This window comes from Pseudoliparis swirei, chromosome 6 (assembly GCF_029220125.1).
Source record: "Pseudoliparis swirei isolate HS2019 ecotype Mariana Trench chromosome 6, NWPU_hadal_v1, whole genome shotgun sequence".
NCBI lineage: Eukaryota > Metazoa > Chordata > Actinopteri > Perciformes > Liparidae > Pseudoliparis > Pseudoliparis swirei.
The window spans coordinates 16154556-16176079 of record NC_079393.1 but is presented as its reverse complement, the minus strand read 5'-3'; the positions used below and the strand labels follow the sequence as shown (position 1 = coordinate 16176079).

The window sequence follows — 21524 nt, the reverse complement described above, 5'->3', positions numbered from 1 at the left end:
TCGAACTTCATAATAATCAATAGTTGGACTGGAGCACTGGATTGTTGACTAAAGTTTGTTTACCTGGCAGCATGGGAAGAGACAGCTCAGGTTGTTGTTGATCACTCATCTGCAAAGAGGTGAACATACAAAAGTTTGAGGTAACATTGTCAGGTTCAGCAGGTTAGGGTAAACATTCTCATGATGGTTATTTGGCTACTGAGTGGATGTGTAGTTAACAAATACCTGAGGAAAGCCTTCCTTCAGGCCGTCTCCTTTCTCATCAGCCATTTCTATGACTTCGCGGACCTGCTCGATGAAGGACTCGCGTTCACTTTCCAAGATGAATTCACTCTCAACCTAAAACAGGAAGCAACAGAAGTTCAACTACTGTGGTCTTAAACTTGTGAATGACATTCGTTGATGCAGCAGGTAAAACAAAAGGACGAAAACATTGCTTAAAAGTTTGAGGTCATCTGCCACAACAGTTTCATTCATTAGTCAGCTGCCAGAGAAGTCGACTGTCCAATCCAACCACTGAAAAAAAGCGTCTGCTAAATGACATGTAATGTAAAATAAACGGGAGAGAACACAAATTAAAACGGCTACCCAAATATTTAGATCATGAATGTAAGTGTGGTTCAGTTATTATCGAGGGTCACTTGAAACGCAGTACTTAAACATAGACTAAACATAAGGTTAAATCAATAAATACTTTTACTTTTGAGGTCAAAATGTTTATGTTTATAAAACTATTGAAAATGTAAGTAACAAATGTGGTGTCTACATTACACCATTGTAACACTTTTAAAACAGTAATTATTGAATGAAAAAATAAAATCAAGAGAACAGTTGACCCCAAGCGTTCTGCCACATTGCACGTGCCCTTTGCTTTAGGTTTCTGTATATATGTATACAGAAGACATTTATTGTTACAAACAACCATTAGACACTTAACAATTCCTAACTGTTTGGAGGCAAAAGCTATAGAACTACTCCTACCATGATCTGTGCAATCTCCTCAGGATTATCACCATCAAGGTCAAATTTGAAGGTCACCATCTTCCTGTTGTGCGTTTCCAGCTGGCATTCTGCGACTCTGTCTCCCACATTGGAGATCTGCAAAACATCGGTTTCATGTTGAATCAGTTCCGTGACAAAGAGCTTAAGACAGAATATGAATGAACTCGTCTCTTCAAATACATACACTGAGAACATTGAGCTTGGCCTTAGCAGTCTTCTCGTGGCGGGAGCGGCTGCGGACAGATCTACGCTGGTGACGTTTCATTGAGCGCCCTTCATGGCGACCTCCTGAAGTAGCGCTTCCATCATTGCCGTCACTAAGACCTGAAGCTGCATCCGACAGGCAGCTGGAAGGGAAATGGACCCATGAGAACAGGATCCGACACACTGTGGGGGTGCTGGTAGACCAGCTTATTATACTAATCTTCTTCTAACCTTTCTACAGATGGCGGCGCCAGCACAGACGACCCTGGCGGTTCTGCTGGTGCCGACTGAGAAACACTCGCAGGGGCCTGAAACACAAACATAACGGTCAGCAAATCTCAAAATGGAAATGTTTGTGCATTACTCTTTTGAAATGGTATCGGACTAGAGATGCATTCATTGGTTGCCGATCACCAACCATGGACGATCAGTGGGAAAATGCAAGTCAGCAGTAGCAGACAGTACCGCCACAAACAAAATGTGACGTTGCTCATAAAAAGCTGTGGAAGAACAACCGGCTCACAGCCGACAGCTTGGAGCTTCACAGCTCAGGTCAACATGGAAGGAGACGTTTCTCAGTAATGTTAGAATAAAAGCAATGTTGAAAGATATTATTCCTGTTTAACTTCCCAAGCAGCTCATAATGTAGACGTAAAACTACTGATGCCACGATTGTCTATGACCAAAGTAATTAAATTAAAAAAATCAATACATTTCATAATCAATTGAATTATTAGTTTAATGCAAATAACCCCTAATAGATGACATTAACATGAACACTTTTTTTTTTAAACAAAAAGTGAACTCATGACATTTATAATGTTTTACATTTTGCCAAGAAAGTTAGTTTATGTTAATAGTTTGTATAAATATAGATATAAATAGGTGGTCAAAAATTGTAACCAACCAAGAAAATTGCTTTGATAGAGCTTTAGGATTTAGGAATGCAAAGTAAAAGTTTGTGCCATTCCCATTCATTCACTACATTTTTATTTGAGTCATTTAAGTTGAGAAACTATTTACAGGAAAGGAATTAATTAAATTAGACCATCCACCAGGTGGAGCCGTTTGACCTGGTGAGCCATTATTAAGCTCACAGGCAGTGTAAACATTGCTGTGTAAGAATGTATTTCCTTTCCTTCAGAATGTGATAATTCTTCTCTGCTGTGCTTATGTGTATATTAGTAACGTTCGTACAGGGGACTGATGTTTTGGTCATTTTGTTTTCCAGCCTAGTGTGTCGTTACAATACTGTGACTTTCGTATCCGTGATAAAATGTCTCATTTCTTACCGACTTATTACCTCTGTGTTATTATTAAATGCTCACAGATCGGGGGTCCTGTTTTTAATAAATATGTATTCCAAGTAAACCTTTGAGCTGTTTTTAAAACATAAGGGTATGTTGCACTGATGAACCAAAACGAAAGCTAAATAAAGTGCAACACTGCATCAATCTAAGGGTGAGGATAGCTCTTTCATCAGAATGAAAGGATATGAATTGTTTTAATGTCTTTTGGTTCAAAATCTAACAATCACTGTTCTATTTCTTTCACAGTTTAGTAGATTTCTTTGTAAATATGGGTGAACAAGACACCTAAAAACTGCCCTTTTTATTATTAGAATTTGATAAGTGTCGCTTGAACACATATTACGCAAATCCATACGTGTCAATATCATTCATCATTAATCCAGAAAGAAATATGTCAAATGTGTTCCAAGACACACTTTAAGAAACAGGAACCAACCAAATGCTTCACAGCTGACCCACAAACATCAATACAACCCGTGTGCTCTGGAGAGTACCTGCGGAACAGAGCGGCATGAGGCCTGATAGAGGAAGTATAGGTGCTCTGCGTTGAGTGGAGGTGACAGGATAGGAGGACTCGGATCATTGGCCCAAGACTAAGAATCATGTAGGAATGAGCAGCATGCAGAAAGGCAGCGTGGAAGAGCAAAAGGAGGCAGCCATTGTAATGACAGATGTGTGTCCAGAGAAAAGAAAAGGAAACATCAAGAATAAACACAAACATATAAAGCATGAAATGTATACTTTAATATGGTGAGGCAATATGTCAGTGTAAGCAACTAAGCATGTGTATGTTGGTACGAGCAGGGGAGGGGTGCGTGTCACCTGTAGCTGCTGAGTTCCGGCCTGCGGCAGAGTGGAGATCTGAAGAGCACTGCTGCTCTCTGGCTGTTGGGGGGGAGACGATTGCGAGGATGAGGGTAGCATCACTTGCTGGGTGGGAATCTGTGAGAATAGAAGAGGGAGTGGAAAATATTACATAAAAATATGATACGTATTCTTGTTGACTTTCTGAAAAGTGAAAAGTGAAAGCTTTACTTCACTCCATTCCAAGCCCAGATGCACTTTGCCGTTGGACAACACAGCTGCATTACTCAGAGCATTTATCCATTTGACAGTGTGAGATGTCGAGTTACACATCAGTAAACGTCTCTACAGTGTCATTTAGAGAAGTGTAATGTGCATTTCATTCCACACAAATATTTGATGCTGTATTTGTCTGAAACCCAATAATGTTCTATTAACTATGATTAAGTTCAAACTTATCAAACATTTGGGAAATAGACAATATGTTTATTATGTTTCACAAAAAAGCTGTGGGAGTATTTACAAGTGGCACAAAGAAAACGGGACATTTTATCTACCTGAGGCGTTGTTTGGTAGTAAACTCCGTACTATAAGAAACAAAACATAGAGGGTAAGAGTAGGAAACTTGACAATAAAAAAAACAGCAAACTAAGGAAAATATAACAATATTGAAAAACTTGGGATTCAGAAAACTGAGCTGCTTTCAAAGCGGCCACCTGACGCAGAGAATACGAGCTTCTTGTTACCTTAAAATAGGGTTTTTGCTGACTAAGTGATTGAAGTTCACATTTGTTGCAGTGATACTGAAGCGTACGTGGGGTATGTTCAGTACAACCTGACACCATTAGGTTTGTTGTTAGGTGCAACAGATCTGAAACCTTGAACTACGGTTTAATCAATTAATGCAAAGTTACTCATTGAAGACATGAGGACATGCAGTAAAGTATATATACCTGTGCAGGTGCCACTGGAACAGACTGGCTGCTGGGTGCAACAGGAACAACATTAGGCAGGACACCTTGCATCTGTGGTTGAACCTTATGCACCATGAAAAGAAAACAACAGCTTGTGGTGAAAATGAGGCAAAGAAGAAAGTAAACAGATAGATGATCACATTCCAAGGCCAAAGACAGAGATCAAAAGTGCCAATGTATATCGCTTAGGCATGCTAAATCTAAATAAATGTAGTGTGAACGTTTACAAACTTGTTGTAACGTGATATAATTATATACGTATTTCTGAAACACACAGGCCACAAGTCACCTGATTCTCTTCAACACATAAGATGATGTCCTATTTTACACTCACCCCTGACAACTGCTGCTGTTGCGTTTGGTCATTTGGTGTCTGTGGGTGTGAAACTTGGAGCTGAACGTGCTGACTGGGAGGGGAGCTGTAGGGTAATCCAGGCTGAGGTGGCTGGACCTCAGGACGACTGGTGGAACCCGGTAGTTTGTCTCCCATGTGATTGGCTGTGGTGGACAAGAAGTTTAATTTATGAAAATACTCAAAAAAATCTAATATTTAAAAATAAAATCCTTTTATGATCATTCAGTAGGCTATATCTTTGATACACACCTCCTCCAGAGTGCTGTAGTTGTTGGTCAGTCTCAGGCTCCTCGGACTCTGGCTGGATGGTGGCCACACTTTGACCCTGAACTGGGACTTGCCCAGTTGACTGAGGGATAAAAGGAATGCCTTGTGGCATGCCGGCCAGTTGGTTTGGTTGAGGAGTGTTATAGATGGAGCTCTGAAGGCTCTGCTGAGATGCAGGTTGGGTAGCCATATGCATGCCGTGTTGGCTTGGTTGTGGAGGGACATAAGGAGCAGGCTGCATCACTGGCTGGGACTGAGGCACCTCCATGATTGGCTGTTGGACTGGTTGCTGTGCTGGAGGGAACTGACTCTGCTGTTGTTCTTCTTCTAGTCTTTTCTTCTCCGGTTCTTCTCGGACCTTCAAGACAGTCAGCAGCAAGTATATTAAAATCCCTTAAGAGAGCACCGACTGACAACATCTAAACATCAAAGCACAGGTACATACACCCTATGACAAAGATTCATGCAAAGCACTTAAGATATAATAAACATAAATAACATTAGATGCACTATGTTGAGCATGGACTCACCTGCTGCCGCAGTGCTCTCTTGCGACTGATTAAAGACACCCTGTCCTTTATGGCCTTTGCAATTGTCTTGTGGTCACCATCGCACACATAACCAGACTCAACCTAAAGCACAAAGAAAGGGCGTACAATTGAATATTTACTTTTCAAAGATTCTCCAACCCCTAAACTGTTTTTCCTGTTTTGTTGATGTCATGCAGTATTTGCAGTGTCAGTATTAATGAGGTGTTGCACTTTAAAAAGTCTGAGGAAAATATTAAAAGTTAAATTCACCATTTCCTGAGCCACGTCCTCTGGGACGTCTTTGTTGAGGTCAAAAGAAAACTCAATAGCTTCGTTGTCTTTGTACTTCCCCTTCAGTTTCTTGACATCCTCAATTCGCAGCCACAGCTTAATAGCCTCCATCTCTCCATCATCTTCTTCTGCCAACTCCACCCGCACCCCTGTGTCCTCTTGGAAGAAGGCATGGTTCAGCAGGTCCTTTATCGAGTACCTGAATAGAGGGAGACAAGCAGTGAGCAAATAGTTGTGTTCCTGGAGAGACTCACAGACTAACCCTAACCCTGTTACATGTGCTCTTGAGCAACAGACCTCTCATCCTTGTTCTGGCGAATACATCCCTCGATGATCTCCTTCACTTCAGGAATGGCCACCTTGTCGAAGCTGCCTGGCTTCACCCCCTACAGGAAACACAGAACCCTGAATGAGAATGGTTCTACTTCTCATATGACCTTTTATTATTACCCTGCTCTTCTTCAGCTCAGAGTTTCTACATTAGTACCACACAACCATGTGCCATATACCAGATGAAGCTTTAAACTAACTCTTTCAATGGTGTTTGGGAATAAATCTCAAAAGTCACAGTATGAAGAGGACAGGGTGCTTCTGAGAAAGTATGTCAATAATAAATAACGACTAAAGAATTGAACGCTTTTTACCAGGTGGCATTTTATAAATTACAGAATGTCAGATGACGGGAAAATAAGGCACAAGTCAAGTAAGGACAGGTGTTGATCAATTAAACAAAGTTATATATTTGGCCACAGGAAAATGGAGGGCTAGCTGAACCTCTGAGCTGAATGAAAGAACAGGAACACTCCCTAAATGTAGGCTAAACACCACAATAGCAGCTAACTGTGTATAAAGCTCTGCAGTATGCGCTGTTCTTCTCTTTGAAAAGAGAGCTGAAGAGCTCAATACTTGGCAGGAAGGGGGGATACAAGTTTGAGTAATCTTGCAATAACTTTAGCCTTTGCACTTTTCAGTAAACGATAAACTGAGGGTAGAGGTATAGATTTCAAGGACTATTTCGTAGAGACTAGAAACAGGTTCAATCTTTTTAACTTTGAGAATCTTACAATTCTAATGACATGCATCACATGCGTGACTATACATTTCAGCACTAACTGAAGAATACAACTTAAAATATTAGTTTTTTTACTATGATAGTTAGTGAAAATTAGCCATTAGAACAATAGCACGACTGGGCTTTTTTAGCTTTAGCAGTTCAGGTCCTTAACGAACAAATATAAAAATATCTCAGAAGCAAAGACAGGACACAGTATGAAGCAAAGGGGCAATTAAATGACATGTTTCTCGAGAAGGTTTTCTAAGTGCGTGGGTTCTTCAAACAGGACAATAGATAACAATTTGGGAGATACAGGAATGTAATGAACTCAGGAGCTGATGTAAATACAACAGGAGAATGGGACACGAGCCTTCTGGGCACATAGGAAGAGGTGAAGGCAGGGCAGAGGGGTGACATGGAGTGTTGAAAAAAAGACTTACGCTGGTAACTCTGCGGTAGATCTGTGCAGCATTCTGGCACTCTGAGTAAGGGTACTCTGAGGTGGCCATCTCCAGCATGCACATTCCAAAGGCATACACATCCACTGACTCGTCGTACTTCTCCTCATACATCTCAGGCGCCATGAACTCAGGGGTACCTTAAATCAAAACAACTATTCAGAACTCTCGAACTCCCTTACTGATTGAGTGGGCTTTTCACAACCCATTGCCCCTCTGCTCCTCCAACCCGTGAGGGGTTGAGGAAGAGGAGGATGAGAGGAGTGACCAGCCTGTTGACATCTCCTGGAGTAGAACCTGTGAGGTGAAAGTTGGAAGAGAGAAGAAAAAAAAGAAAAGGGGGAGGAAAGTAAAAAAAGAGACAGAAAACAAAAAAGGAGGGAGAGGCTGGGCTCAGTTAGAATGTAGAGAAGAAAGCAGGCGTTTGTCTGTGTAAGACCGTCACATGTTGGATATAAGAAAGCGACTGAGGTAGCCAATGTGCAGAACACACTTGTTTGCCAAATTATGGTCTTTGCAATCGCCAGAGGGTTACCAAGGCCAGAATAAAGTGTTTGTTCAAAGGGATGTCAATGATATCTGCAAGAGGAATAGGACTAGCTATGGAAATAACTTTTTTCACGACCTTACCTTACAACCACATTGGCTTTTATAGAACACCCACCTTTCGAAGTCTGACTTACCATTTCTTCTTGACCTGCAGGAGGAAACTGTTATGGTCAAGGCTGAGAGAAGCAGATCCCATAGCTAGTTACTGTGCTCAGCAGTGTGTCTCTGCACATCAGCCTTGTTCTGTTAAATGTTTTCATTTAATCTCAGGTCTTACACAGAAAAACTGGTTGTTTGAATGTAATTGTTTTTGATATTGATGTGTGTTACAGCACACTGTCACACTTACCAGGCCCATTAAAGTTCATACTTACTCAATGACCAGCAGTACCCTATTCATTCCAAACAGCAGAATTGGGCACAGCTGAGGCTAGAGCCTACATTTTAAAAACATACCCAAGAATGTGAAATTAAAAAATAAAATAAAATAAAAAAACAAACAAAAAACAAAGGCAAAGGGCTGACAGAGAGAAAGTGGGCAGAAATTCCTGGAAACAAAGATGGAGTAAAAAGATTCTGGCGCCCTGCAATATTTTAAAAGACAGTAAGAGACAAACACTAGAAAAAAAAACCCTGTTGAGGCAAACCCATAGAAAGAGATGTTAAATGTTATAGAAATAACTGGCAAACAGACCACATATTTCCAAACCACAGAACAAAGACCAGTCTAAGACAGAAGCAAAGGCCATACCTTAAGCAATGGCCAGGTCAGCCTGCAAGAAGGCATGAAAACTATTATATTAATAATATTTATATTAAAACAATATGAGAAATGTTAGGCGCTACTTACATTCAGTAGGTGCCTGGGAAAAAAACTCTCTTTTTTTTGGGAGAAACATAGAACAGAAATATTCTGTACAATGACCAAACTTGATAGAGTCACTGTGAGAGAGTAAAGAGAGACAGCCTTGTGGTTATCTGCCTAAGATTACCACAGTATTTGGCCTCCATTTGAGCTGTGGTTTGAGAGACAGCTGAAACGCTGTGGTCTGTTTTTGAACCACATCGTCAGAAAAACAATCCAAAGGAAGACACCCTCTTATAACACAATCATGTACAATACAAACATTACATGGCCTTGGAAAAGGTACTGCCCCACAGCAGAAGGGAACAGAAGGTAGAAATGACTTCGGAGTCGTACCTATAACACTCTTGGCAAATGATGATCGCTTGAGTGTGGCCAGTCCCAAGTCTCCAATCTTGACGGATCCTGTTGGGCCTGTGATGAAAATATTGTCGCACTTAAGGTCCCTGTGGATGATGGGGGGAGCCCGAGTATGAAGGAAGTGGAGCCCTTTGAGGATTTGTCTACACCAGTTTCGCAGAACTTTAATTTTCATCACTTTGAACCGTTTCAGATATCTACAAGAGAAAAGAGCAGACTTATCACATATCCTCAAAGCACAGAAATAACAATGCAAAGCATATGTAGTATTTTCACATTTACTTATTGGTAAAAACAGCCAGCAAGAGCAAATTCACTTCTTTTTCTATTTTTTAATGGTGTACTGAAAATTATATGTATGGACATGTTATCAAATTTACTAATTATATTACATTACCAGATTATAAAAAGTTCAACAAATGTTGTTTTCTAATTTTGAGACAAATGGTCAGCATATATAGAATCAATAGTCAGTATGATTATTGTTATATGTTGTAATGTATATGTATGCATGGGTTCTGTGTTATTGTGTCTGGCTAGTTCGAGACTCACGTCTTGAGTGTGCCAGAAGTCATGAGTTCAGTGACCAGAACAATGCACTTCCTGCCTTTGGAAGGTCCCTCCCAGGAGTCGTAAAAGCGGACAATGTTGGGATGCTGTAGTCCCTTTAACATCCCTGCTTCCTCCTTGAAGCGCTGCCGCTCTGTTTTTGTCAGCTTACGATCCTGCAGGAGATAAAAAAATCAAATACTTCAAGATTTCACGAATCAGAGGACAGCACTTTTAGAAATATACAGATTAATGTGGATTGATGAATATTTTTAACAATGCACAAATGACAAAAACAGTAATGTGCAACCACCTGGTGGCACCATCAATACAAATGGCAAGTAAAGATGTATTTTTAACCCTATTCCAGTTAGCATCGGATTTCTTAAAACAATTTAAAGTCTATAGTCAATTTGATAATCCAAGTTTGAATGGCAGAAAAACAGGAAAACGAAAATAATTAAATTGAGTACAAACTCTGGTACATGTACGAAAACATACAGTTGGGGGGTAAAGGACGTGGCTCTGTTTTCTCAGGCAAACTACTGTGAACCAAATTAAATGTTGTCTAGCTTTGTCCTAGAAACCAAGAAAACTAAAACAAGAAAAGAGCCACAGCATGCCAGAGAATTACGTGATCAGTCTGAGCCGAGTCGACTACAATTTCAAAGAAATGTAGGTCAAGTAGGTTCATGAAAAAATAAACAATCACCATAACAAGAAAACATATACATTACATTATTTAATAAGAAGTGGAAAACTAATAACTGTTGGAGTAGCTCAGAAAATATTGACATACTGTCATTAACAAATAAACAAAAACCTGTATCGTTGTTCATAATATCAAGAATGATAGACTATAATGAATATTATTATTGACATATCGCCCATAGCATCTGTATTCGGTGTGAGGCTGATGTTGCGTTAACCTCGACCTGTATTATAAATAAAGCTATAGATTCATTAGTCAACAAATGTTTGTCAATTATATTATCAGAAACTGATTGATGTATAAATAAGGATTTGCAATAACGGATTCTGTAAGGTTCACGAATAAAAAATGATACACAAAAATCAGTAATGTGTACAACCGTCCTCCTTCTCAAGTTTAATCAGTAATTCCTGGTCTGACCTACATTTACAGCTTGCATAACTAGAGCAGCAAGCCCATGCAAGTTAGCCAAGCTCAGTGAAACCCTGAAACCAGAGACCCTCCCTTTAAACCCCCTGGGGCCACAGGCCAGGCTGTCCAGTAAATTCAGCCCATTTGTGAGTGGAGAGAGAAGATTTAACTTTTTGTCTCAGCAAGAGATAAAAACAAACTTCAAGGGATTGACATACAAAATGAAATCCGTAAAGCCTTTGTGAAGGGTATGTTGGAGGTTTGAGGTTGAATGTTTTCAGTGTCTGGGGGCAACATAGGGCAGACAGGAATGAGGCGTTAAAGGGAAATGTATGTTAACAATTAGGAACAAGGGAGGGCAATAAATCAGGGAGAAATGTCAGTAAACACAAGCCGAGGCAAGAAAGTGGCGAGTAATGGAGGCTCCACCGTGCACTTAGACCAGCTGACCTACTTTATGAGTATGTATCTGTTGGGGAGTGGTTCCCCCCCTCTTTCATATGTCATCATATCCACAGCAGCTTTTAAAACCACAGAATTCATAGCACTGGGTCAGCAGCAAATACTCAACTAATGTATTAATGGCAGCAATTCCATTGTTAGCAAACTGCCCCATTAATGACTCATTTAACACAAAAGGTACATGTCCGAATCATGAACTGTTAAAAATATGGACCTAGTATCTGTGAAGAGTCGTGAAGTTAAAGAGGGTGCCCTAGGGGCATCTTGGCACTGACAACAGTCAAAGAAAAATGGTCAAAAGTGTGGATCGTCGGTGGAGGTGAAGCAGGCATATTTGAGGGCGTGCCTTAATCTCATTTAAATGGGCACAGGTTTAATGAACGGTGAAGCTGTAGATACCAGGCTTCCAAACATTAACATCTATGGGGATTGACTGTTTTGAGCCAGCCTCAAGGGGCCATTTGAGGAACGGCAATGTTTTCCAATTTACAACAGGATAAGCCAATTTCATTCAATTTATTTAGTATAGCCCAAAAGCACACATTTGCCTTAGAGGACTTAAGGAAAGTTGATTACACAGCTCTCCTAAAAGTACGCATAACAAAAGGGCCTGGATAAACCTTCCAGGAATTTACAATCTTGCGATCACAAGACACACATCACACTGTGCCGTGTCCTGCTGTTAATGTCACTGGAAACAGAGCGTGGTTCCAGGTATTCTGATCAGAGAAGCCCAAAAATAAAAGGCAAAAATGAGCTTTTGGGCACATTTGCTTGACTGCCAGGAGTCTCTCCTGATTAGTTGAGGTCAGTGTGCATTGCTTATCCCACCTCAGTCCCAATTAGTCTCACTATGACATAATTCAAAAATGTAGCTTGAGAAAGACGGTATGAATTTGTAAACACTCACACCAGGTCGTAAAGCATTACATAAACACATTGTTTATGCTTTCACATAATCTGTGTTCATATTTTCTTTACTCTGACAGAATCATTGTAATCAACATTCCATTTTGAGGGCGAGGTTAAAGGTCTAGAAAACAGGGAATCTAAACTGGCTGTCACTCAAGGGACAATAACAGCTGCAGTTGAATCACAGCAGCACCTGATCGAGCATGAGTCAGCTCACTAAATAGCTGCGTTGCCTCCACTGCCAGCAACATCAGACCTCTCAGCTGTGAAGAATTGCCCTTGTGGAGTCTCTGAATATGGTGAAGCCAGAGTGAGAGTTCATGGAAAGACAAAGTAGAGCTAATGTAAAATAATTTCATAGAAATATTAGTATGAGAATGTTGCAGAATAACATTTTAAACACGCACAATGTTTTAGATCGTAAAAAAGGTGCAATGTGTGGCATTTAGCCATCTTTACATGACCCATCTGCGTGTTCGCCACTAATCGGGGGCGGTACGGCCCATGCAAGCTTTGTATGTAGTTTGTTTATTGGATTAAATCCAAACTGGCAGAATAAACGAAATGAAGCACACCGTCATCTCGTCTTCTTGAACGTTTGCTACACTGGCAGCAGTTGGAGCAGTCGTTCAGGACCAGACCTGTGATGCTGGGTTTTGTTCTGGCTAAATTCAAGCAAACGGCTCAAAGTTGGTTTTAACTGGCGGAGGTGAGGCCGGCGCTAGGTGCGTCAACCAGTAAATCTCATAAATCATAACGTGCACATCGAGTGTGAAGGCATTTTATGCTTGACTGTGCACCTCTGAATTTTATTAATCACTGAGACTTTCAGATATGACAACCACAAATAATTCCCTGATATTACCATGTTGGACGATTTTAAATGCTGTAGAATTAGGAGGGTTTACAAAATATCTACATTAGAGTATATATTTAGCCAGCCAATTCAAATAGTTTACAGGATATTCAACCTTTGTTTTATTATAAAGCATTTAATAATAATAATATATATATATTTTACAATTAAAAATGAAAGCTGGAGAGCTCCATGAATGTGGGCTATTAAATTGCTATTCCCCCTCAGTATTGAGGTTAAATAGCAGGCGCTTGCTTCATCGTATATTGTCAGTAACACCCGTTGACTTCTTGCTGCTGCTCCATCCAGCGTTTCGGAGAGTACTGCAACAAACAGCGCATTGGGCATTAACGCCTTTGTGCGTGCGTGAAGCTCGAGGGCTAACTGTAGTGCAACGCTTCAAAAAAAGCTGAACTGGGGAATCTTCTCCCAGAGCTGCTGCACACTGGACTCCCGGCAAAGCAACCTTTGGGCAGAGGAAAGGACGAAGAAAGGATGAAAGTCTTTTTCTATTATTTGTCAATTAATCCAAGAAACAAACTATCAAATTGCACACAGGCCATGAATATATATTTGACACGCCCTCTACTTCTTTGTTCTGTTCAGACAGACACTTCAGTGACTCACTCTCGCCTTTCAAGGAACAAGTGATATAACAATAGAGTACAGGCTCGCTAGATCTTGCCGTTCTCTGCGGTGCGAAGACACGACATCGACAGTTCACTGACAGAACTGTTACTTCTTTACATTATTTTGATAATGTCAGTAAACTTTCTGAATATCTTAATTTTGACCTGTGTTTCGTACTTTCTATGAAGTAATGTATAACACTTGAACACGGTTCATTGCACTGAGCATTTATTTAACTTTATTATATGATTTTGAATGTATTGGCCATAACATGTTATAACATTATCAAAAGAATACTGCCATTAGAATTGGGATAATTTCAACCTAGATTCTAGTTTACCAAGTCCTAACACTATCTGAACAACTCCAAAACCTGAAGCATTTCCAGCCAATGTGGATCACATCTGATGCCAGGTCACTACAGTATCGCCAAAGCAGAACCAAAGAAACTGCTTTGGAGGTGAAGGTCATCATAAATAAACCAACAATCCCCAAAATAGCCTGTGAAAATAGCCTGTGATCCTGCCAAGGGCTGGCTGGATCTGTCAGGTGCCTACTCTGAGGTTGACACTGAGGGCTCGATGAAGACGACCGGATAACATCGGTTGAGATCTGGGCAACAGCTGATGGGCCTGAAAGCCCGGTTAAACAGTTACACTGTCGTGTTACTGAGTCATTGCACTAGGAGCAGAAAGTCTTTGTGACGTTTATATTGTTCACATTGTGACACATGGTAATGAGGTCAAAGATCACTCAGTGCGTTTACATGCAATCGAATTATTGGCTTAGTCGGACTGAAATCGAATTATCCGTTTCAGGTAAACACCTTAGTCGGACTATGTGCGGTCCGACTTCGGTCCGATTAACACCCCTGGATAGCTCGGTCCGATCCAGTTGATAATTCGACTCTCGCGGCATGTAACTCTGAATTCGATTCGGAACTGGACTTTGCGTCTTTGCGCATGCTCGAGATCCCGCCGCCCTCCTCCCTCCCATGTCGTGACCCGGAAGTCGAAAGAGACGATAAATTAAATTCTCCGTGTACCTTGGACGGCGTCTTCTCTCCGTTATCAACTCAGCCAATAGCGCCATTTGCATTCGCTGTACTGCTATTAACACCATGGAAGAATAGTAGAGGGATGTAGCTTCGCCTTGCTCTCTGTTCGCCATCTTTCTCGAAATGTTGTTGTTGTTGGTGGTGGTGAAGAGGTCAAGCGGAAATGGCTGTATCACCACGAGTTGTAATGAAAACAGCGCCACCTATCGTATCGGATATGACATGCTTTCGGCCAATGATTCGAATTACTCACTGCCATGTATATTGGGATAACAGCAGATCCCCCAAAAGATAGCATAGTCCGACTAAAGCAAGATTCGAATTATACCATCATGTAAACGCACTGACAGTGCCTACCAGTCAAACTCTCAGCAGGTGACAATCCAATACATCCAAGCCATTTCAAAATCTGCCAGTATGACGAGTCATCTAATCCGAATGCGGTAGAAAAGAAAACCAGACGTCCACTTCACAAACAGAAAAAGAAGGAGCGCAACCAAAGAGGCACACAAAGAACCACAATACCAAACGGTGAAACGCTTAAACTCTGATCTGGGGACAGCCCACTAACCTCTTCTTTTGTCTGTGTTTTGTTGACTTGTGTGTATCAGACGCTTTAATAAATACATCAAGCAAGGTGCTCCAAACTCATTTGGAAACAGCATCTACACACTTGTTTTTCTAGTGATAATGTATGTATTAGAAGAATGTGAAAATATTTCACATGGAGTGCATTCTCCATATAGTCTATATAACTGATAATTATGATCAATAGTGTTAATATTATACCCATGCATGTATTGGCGGTCTTGGTAAACCTGAACACTACCAATCATGAAGCGCAATTACAGACAAAACACTGTTAAGCTCCTTCTGTATAGCATGTCACTCCCAGTGAAGGCCGTGACCAGCTGGACAGGCAGCTCCCGCAGGTTCTGCAGCATGTCTGGGGTTTCATTACACATCTTTCAATGTTTGGCTTCAGCCAGCACTGGAGAGGAAGGAGGCGGGGAGGCAGCGAGTGGAAGATGACATGTTAGAAGATGGATGAGTGAGCAAGAAAGGGGAGGCTCCTAAATAAATCCATTTTCTTCCCCTCGACTTCCTCTCTGTGATGACCTACTTATTGTTAAGACGTGCCTGCAACGTGAGATCCGAAACAAATGGGTGGGTGAACCCCCAGAAATACTTTGACAATTGTGGACAGATGGCTTTCCAGACTGAATAAACCAGAGCCGTTTTATTTAAACGCTACAATCTTAAGCTTCTAATCACGATTGAGGCATGGCGGGAGGTAAGGTAATGAAATGTTACGGCCAAGTGGATCGCTTGGTCAATTAGTCCAACACCCTGGTCCAGAGAGACATATCTTTAAGTCCTGAAGAACCGGTCATGACATCTGGTACCAAATTTCCACTTGTGTAAACCTGTCAGACTTGTCGCAGCGGGACGGCTGATTACTTTCTGCATTGCTAATTCTGGCATCCACAAAAAGGAGGGGAAAAAGTCTAATTAATGGATGAGCCCCTCTAACTCAATCCTTGAACAATTTTTTAAAACATTCTGGTGGAATTTATCCGTTAGGAAACCAAAAGTAAAAAAGGTGTCAATATACTTCCACTCCTGAAAAAAAATCTCAAAAGAGGGAATGGCTGTAAATAGATAAATGTTTTAAAGAATATAAACATTTAAAAACTACAGAAAACTGTATATTTTTCATATTACTTTCCACTAAATATGCCCTTGGGATACATGAGGAATGCAACACTAGCCCCCGAGTGATCATGAGACGGCTTTAACAACCATGTGAAAGGGGATTTCAGCTTCTTATGTGTAGCTGAACAGTTGTTCGTACTGAAACGAGAGTTGACAGGAACAACGGGCAATGAGAGTATCAGGTTACATGTTCATATTTCAGAACTGACCACGTGCATTCAACAAAGTCGTTTCTCAATCAACTGCAAAACATTACCCCTTCACACTGAATCTGTCTTTGATGCAAGTGGTCACAGACAGAGACCCAGCTAGATCCCACACCGAGTTTAGGTGAGCCTCAAAAGAGAGGCAGTTACGCCTCGTCAATATGGGCGAGTCGTACATGGTACAAAGACGGGAACATTTAGGTTTCACAGGAAGTCACAGCAGACCCAGAGAATATCCCCCCCCCCCCATCACATAACAAACCAATTAGTCTGCCAATTTTCTTTAAATGTATCAATCAACAACTCAAACACACATATCTTAAGTGACCTGGCTCTGGTAACCTGTGAGGTTAATTTATAATTAGTTATAGCGCCAACATTAAACAATCCATCGCATTAAAATGCAATGTCCATTTCACATTTAAACAATAGAAACATGTGAGTAAGTTAAAAAGGGCAATGGGTGGACCTTTAGTTGAGGAGCAGGCCGTGGCAGGCCGGCCTGCTGCACTTCAGAGGAGATTCCTCTGTCAGGAATGTGACCCAGTTTACATTCACACAAGCATTCAGAGCAGGAATGCACTGAGCATGCGCCTGATTTGGTCTGTGAGAGGGGGGGGGAGGGGCATGCGTCTGGAATCTCCACATTGTTCTGAAACCAGTGCGCATGTGTAGATATGGTCGTGTGCACTTCCGTGCGAGTCCTCTCATGACAGGGTGAAAACGTGATGGTAAAAGCAAACATTCATGTGGTGAATCAGGTAACGGGTTGCTGCCATGACTGACAGCTGAGCTAACACTTTTTATCAATAACATACTGTTGGTCAGCAGATTAAAAGTTAAATAATGAATAATCGTGTACAGGAACAATGCGTTTAGATATTCTAAGATTTAAATGGTTTCAACAACAATTAACTCAAATATATTAATGCTCACAGAGATATTGAAGACATAAAAATCTGCACAAAAAAAAGTGTATGTCAATGAAATGTATCTCAGCATTTTTTATATGATGTTTTACTGATGGTAGTTTAGTTGTGCTACATCTTCAAAATGTGTTGTACTATTTTAAATAAAAATAAAATTGTATACAATCTCCTCTACCAATGTAAAAACTGAATATGGAAAAGACTTTCGACTGTCAACTCTGCACCATTTAAATGCAATGAAACAAACCTTGAATGTAGTCCAAGGTCATTTCTGCGTTGGGCATTACTTAGTCATTGTATGCAAACCGTAATCATACAAGTCCTGATATGTTCTGTTAATTATGCAATATCGTAAGGGGAAGTTTCCTTGAGACATCCATTCTTAAGTGTGGTCATTCCAACCAGTATGGACGAAGTTGGACTACAAAGCAAAATGGGACGTTTTCTGGTATGTTTTGCAGACAAACGCAATGCACAGCAACCAAAAGGGAAATGCTAGCCATGTCTCTCAGAGAGGAAATAACAGAGGCTGTAGTTTAGGTAACAGTTTAAAAAGGAAGTTGCTTTGGCTCTACTCCACCATGCGTAATCCTGACAAAAACAAACAGCCTAAACAAAAGGAGATGATAAGACTTGCACGAGGAATGCAACACTAAGGGTGACTCAATTAAAGAACATTCAAACTGATAGCAAGAGCAGTTTTTAAAGTAAGTAATAAGAATAATGGTTATGACAATTTCATACCTGCAGTTCGCACCAAGCCACCTCAACTGTGGTCTCGGTGTCCAATCCTTTGTAGACAGTCTTGAAGGAGCCACGTCCAATTTCTATATCAAACTTTAGGAAACGCCCATCTGGTGATGTTCCCACTGCTTTGGTCTCAGTCTCTTCAATGTCATCCTGCACTTTTTTCTCCGCTACCCTCTGCTCGGCCTCTGCTCGTGCCTTGGCAGACTCCTTATCTTCTTCCTCCCCCTCTCCTTCATGTTGTACCTTCACTTCAGTGGTGCTTCCAGGTTCTGTTTGACTTGGCAATGCTGTTCCTAAGCCCGGTGCAGAGAGGGCTGCTATCACCTCCCCATCACAGGTATCTTTTACGATGGCAGGCTCCTGCTCTGAAGGCACTACATCCACCTTGGCTATTTCTTTTCCTTGTTCTCCTCCTCCTCCACTATCAATAGACTCTGGATTTTGAGCTAAAGGCTCAGCCCGCGGCAAACGAGCAGCAGGAGCAGACAGTTGTCGCTGGGGGGCGGCTTCTCGTTGCTGAACCCGTTGAGGTGCAGGGATGGGAATCTTGCTGGGTAAAGGGAGAGCCAATGCTGTAGCATTAGAATCACTGATGACACTGCGGCGCAAGAAACGATGTTCAGGGTTACATCGATCACGCTCCATGGTGTGATGCCGACGTCTCACTTCTGTTGGCCGGCACTCACTGACCATCGAATCTGAACCAGAACTTGGACCATTTCCGCTCTTCTGAGGGGGAGCCAGAAACTTCACCATTTTGTCGTCTGACTTTTCCGACATCCCACCACCCACACTAAGCGTAAGGGGGTACACTAACTGAAAAATTAAAATGAGGAGACTTCCATGTCTGCCATATAGGCTTATATTAGCAGTATCGATCTGTGCTATAAAAAGAAAAAAAAGATAGAAAGTCTGACAACTTCTATCTCCAGTTGACTTTTTGTTTAATCAAATATGGTCTATATATATATATAGTGGAAAGATTGGAGGTGCCGGATGTGAGGTGTTCTCTTGTAAATGCTAAAAGAGAGAACACCACAGCAGAACACAGAGTGCTGATGTTGATACTCAAGTCTCTTTAAGTCCACACCATCCATCCTGTAAGACACAGGGTGCAGCTTCTATCAAGCATAAGAAATCACTGGTGAGGAAGAGACACAGCCCACAGAAGGCACCAATCTTGTAGGCGAAGGCCAGACTCTCAGAATGTGCTCCAGTCCTGTTGCACTGAAAGAGAAAAAAGAACCAAAGTTGCCTGACACGTTTTTAAAAGTAACCAACATTATGAAACATAAGAAGATAAGACACGCCTAACTGTTCACAGCTAGAATTTACAATATACATTAAAGTTAAATAACATTGCTTTCATTGGAAGCACAGCTGAGAGAAACTGCATATCTATTGCCGAGTACAGCACCAATAATTTAATAATGTTGTGTTCATCTTAGAAATGTGTTAATTTCTATCTTACCAAGGGGCATACAATATAAGAACATGTTGCATTCACAGTGGCTTCAATTTTACTGTATATTAAAGCTGTGCCCAATTGGTATACCACTAGATTTCTATAGAACACATTAAGTGTTATAAGTAAAGCATTTATAAGTATGTTGTGGGGCACACATTATAAATGGAGTCCACAGCCCTTCAGAATGACACACTAACCTAGCAATGCCTCACATTTGTTGAGGACTAGGAGTAACTAATAAAGCACAATTTATCGCTGATTATTTCTCAAATCAACAAGAAACCACATATACAATCAATCATGAGATGAATGAATATTTAATATGAATCTAAATTAGACGTTAAAGCTGCAAAAATAAACCTACATACAAAGTTAAACTCTGGATGCATACGATTGGTGCAATATAGCGTGGTTGGTTGTTTATATATTTATATATATCGATTAGTTTTTTGTCAAATCCAAGCATGCAATGACAATCGTATTGTCCATTAGTGATCCATAACCTACTATGGTTGCAGCCATTACCAGTGTAGGCAACCACAACGTCAGAACGTTAACGATAGCAGCAATAACGTTGCCATGAACAAGAGTCAAAGGCGCGATTCGATTAAAACAGTATATTATTTAACGCAAGCCTCGTTTAACGTACCTATTTCTTCACCGTCACACAAGTGACATCCATTTGAAATGGCAATAGCGAGCATACAAAGCGAGGAGGAGCAACGGCTCTTTGTTAGCTCGACAACAAGCCGAGCTAGCACAGCGCTAGTTAGCTGTAGCTAATATTTAACCAACGATGAGCCGTTTCAAGTCTCTTTAAAATACATTCCGCCTCGTTGTTAAGCGAGCAGACCGGACGTTACATTATTACATGCAGCAAACGGCAGTGTTGCCATCTTAAATTGTAGTTCTCTCCCAGTTAGCAACGAGTTTCCTCTATATTTATATATCCACCGTACTCGGGGCCCTGGTTTCATCCGGCCAGCTAACACCGGAGACGTGTGACGCCGGTGGGAAAGATAGTTAGCGGTCTTTGACAAATAGCGCCACACTGCTACCGACCCCGCGAGCTCGCGTCAGCTAGGCTGGCCTTGCTGACGGCCTAACTACCCAGACCCACCTCCTGGTTGTCTCCATTAATGACGCCAGCGCTGGTTATGTTGGCACTAAGCACGTTAACATTACAGCCGTTTCGTGGCGACTATTTGAAGCCGAGTGGCCCAGCTTCTCTGTGACACCGGTGGCGATTAATAATACCGCTGTGCTAGCTGATGTCCGTTGGTGAGGCTGGCTTTGCTAGCAGCTAAGCTAGCGGTGTAGCCCTTCACGACCTAAACGAGCTGCACCGGGTGGCAGTGAGCGACCTACCTCAATATCGTGTCCACAACACAGAACTGATGGTCGTCGCAACGTTAATCCATTTTAGCATACTAGGAGAATACATGTACACTATCCTTAGATGGCAGGCAGACAAATGAACCGTCAGTGGATGTAAAAGTTGCTATTTGTGAGCTCACTTTCAAGCGGCGCAGTTGCTACATATTGACGAAGAAACGTTTTTTTCCGAAAGCGCCTGCGCTGGTGAATCATGACCTCATAACCACGGAGACTTTGAAGCGCCTCATGGTATCAGTTTTGTGTCTGATTTCCTTCTGACGATAGCGATGTAAACTTACGATCAAAAGCCGTGTAAAATCTCAAGACTTGTATAGATCGTATTAAAAAATCACTGATTTTGAATTTATTGATAATCATTCAAAATGATTAATTATGAATTAACATCAATTTGAGATACGTTCATTTGCGACACCAATTGGAATACAACTACCCACCACAACATGTT

The 21524-nt window shown here is 41.2% G+C and overlaps 1 protein-coding gene across 3 annotated transcripts in view; it reads right to left on the bottom strand.

Annotated features, from left to right (window-relative positions):
• LOC130195195 (serine/threonine-protein kinase WNK1-like) overlaps nucleotides 1–21240 on the bottom strand; it is a 29018-nt gene extending 7778 nt beyond the window's left edge. Inside the window, exons 1-19 of one of the 3 annotated variants that reach the window (XM_056416564.1) lie at nucleotides 21050–21240; nucleotides 18208–19440; nucleotides 9576–9748; nucleotides 9000–9220; nucleotides 7232–7389; nucleotides 6035–6123; nucleotides 5717–5936; nucleotides 5447–5548; nucleotides 4899–5274; nucleotides 4629–4792; nucleotides 4274–4357; nucleotides 3878–3907; nucleotides 3339–3458; nucleotides 3011–3109; nucleotides 1438–1514; nucleotides 1187–1349; nucleotides 982–1098; nucleotides 226–339; nucleotides 64–109 (exon numbers count right to left, since the gene is read on the bottom strand). In XM_056416564.1, coding sequence (XP_056272539.1) covers nucleotides 64–109; nucleotides 226–339; nucleotides 982–1098; nucleotides 1187–1349; nucleotides 1438–1514; nucleotides 3011–3109; nucleotides 3339–3458; nucleotides 3878–3907; nucleotides 4274–4357; nucleotides 4629–4792; nucleotides 4899–5274; nucleotides 5447–5548; nucleotides 5717–5936; nucleotides 6035–6123; nucleotides 7232–7389; nucleotides 9000–9220; nucleotides 9576–9748; nucleotides 18208–18993 — 3139 coding nt within the window. In that variant the 5' untranslated portion in view covers nucleotides 18994–19440; nucleotides 21050–21240. Of the gene's footprint in view, nucleotides 1–63; nucleotides 110–225; nucleotides 340–981; nucleotides 1099–1186; nucleotides 1350–1437; nucleotides 1515–3010; nucleotides 3110–3338; nucleotides 3459–3877; nucleotides 3908–4273; nucleotides 4358–4628; nucleotides 4793–4898; nucleotides 5275–5446; nucleotides 5549–5716; nucleotides 5937–6034; nucleotides 6124–7231; nucleotides 7390–8999; nucleotides 9221–9575; nucleotides 9749–18207; nucleotides 19441–20801; nucleotides 20863–21049 lie in introns of those variants that run through there. The other 2 variants (XM_056416565.1, XM_056416566.1) reach the window with 2 other exon arrangements.
• Nucleotides 21241–21524: the final 284 nt, after the last annotated feature.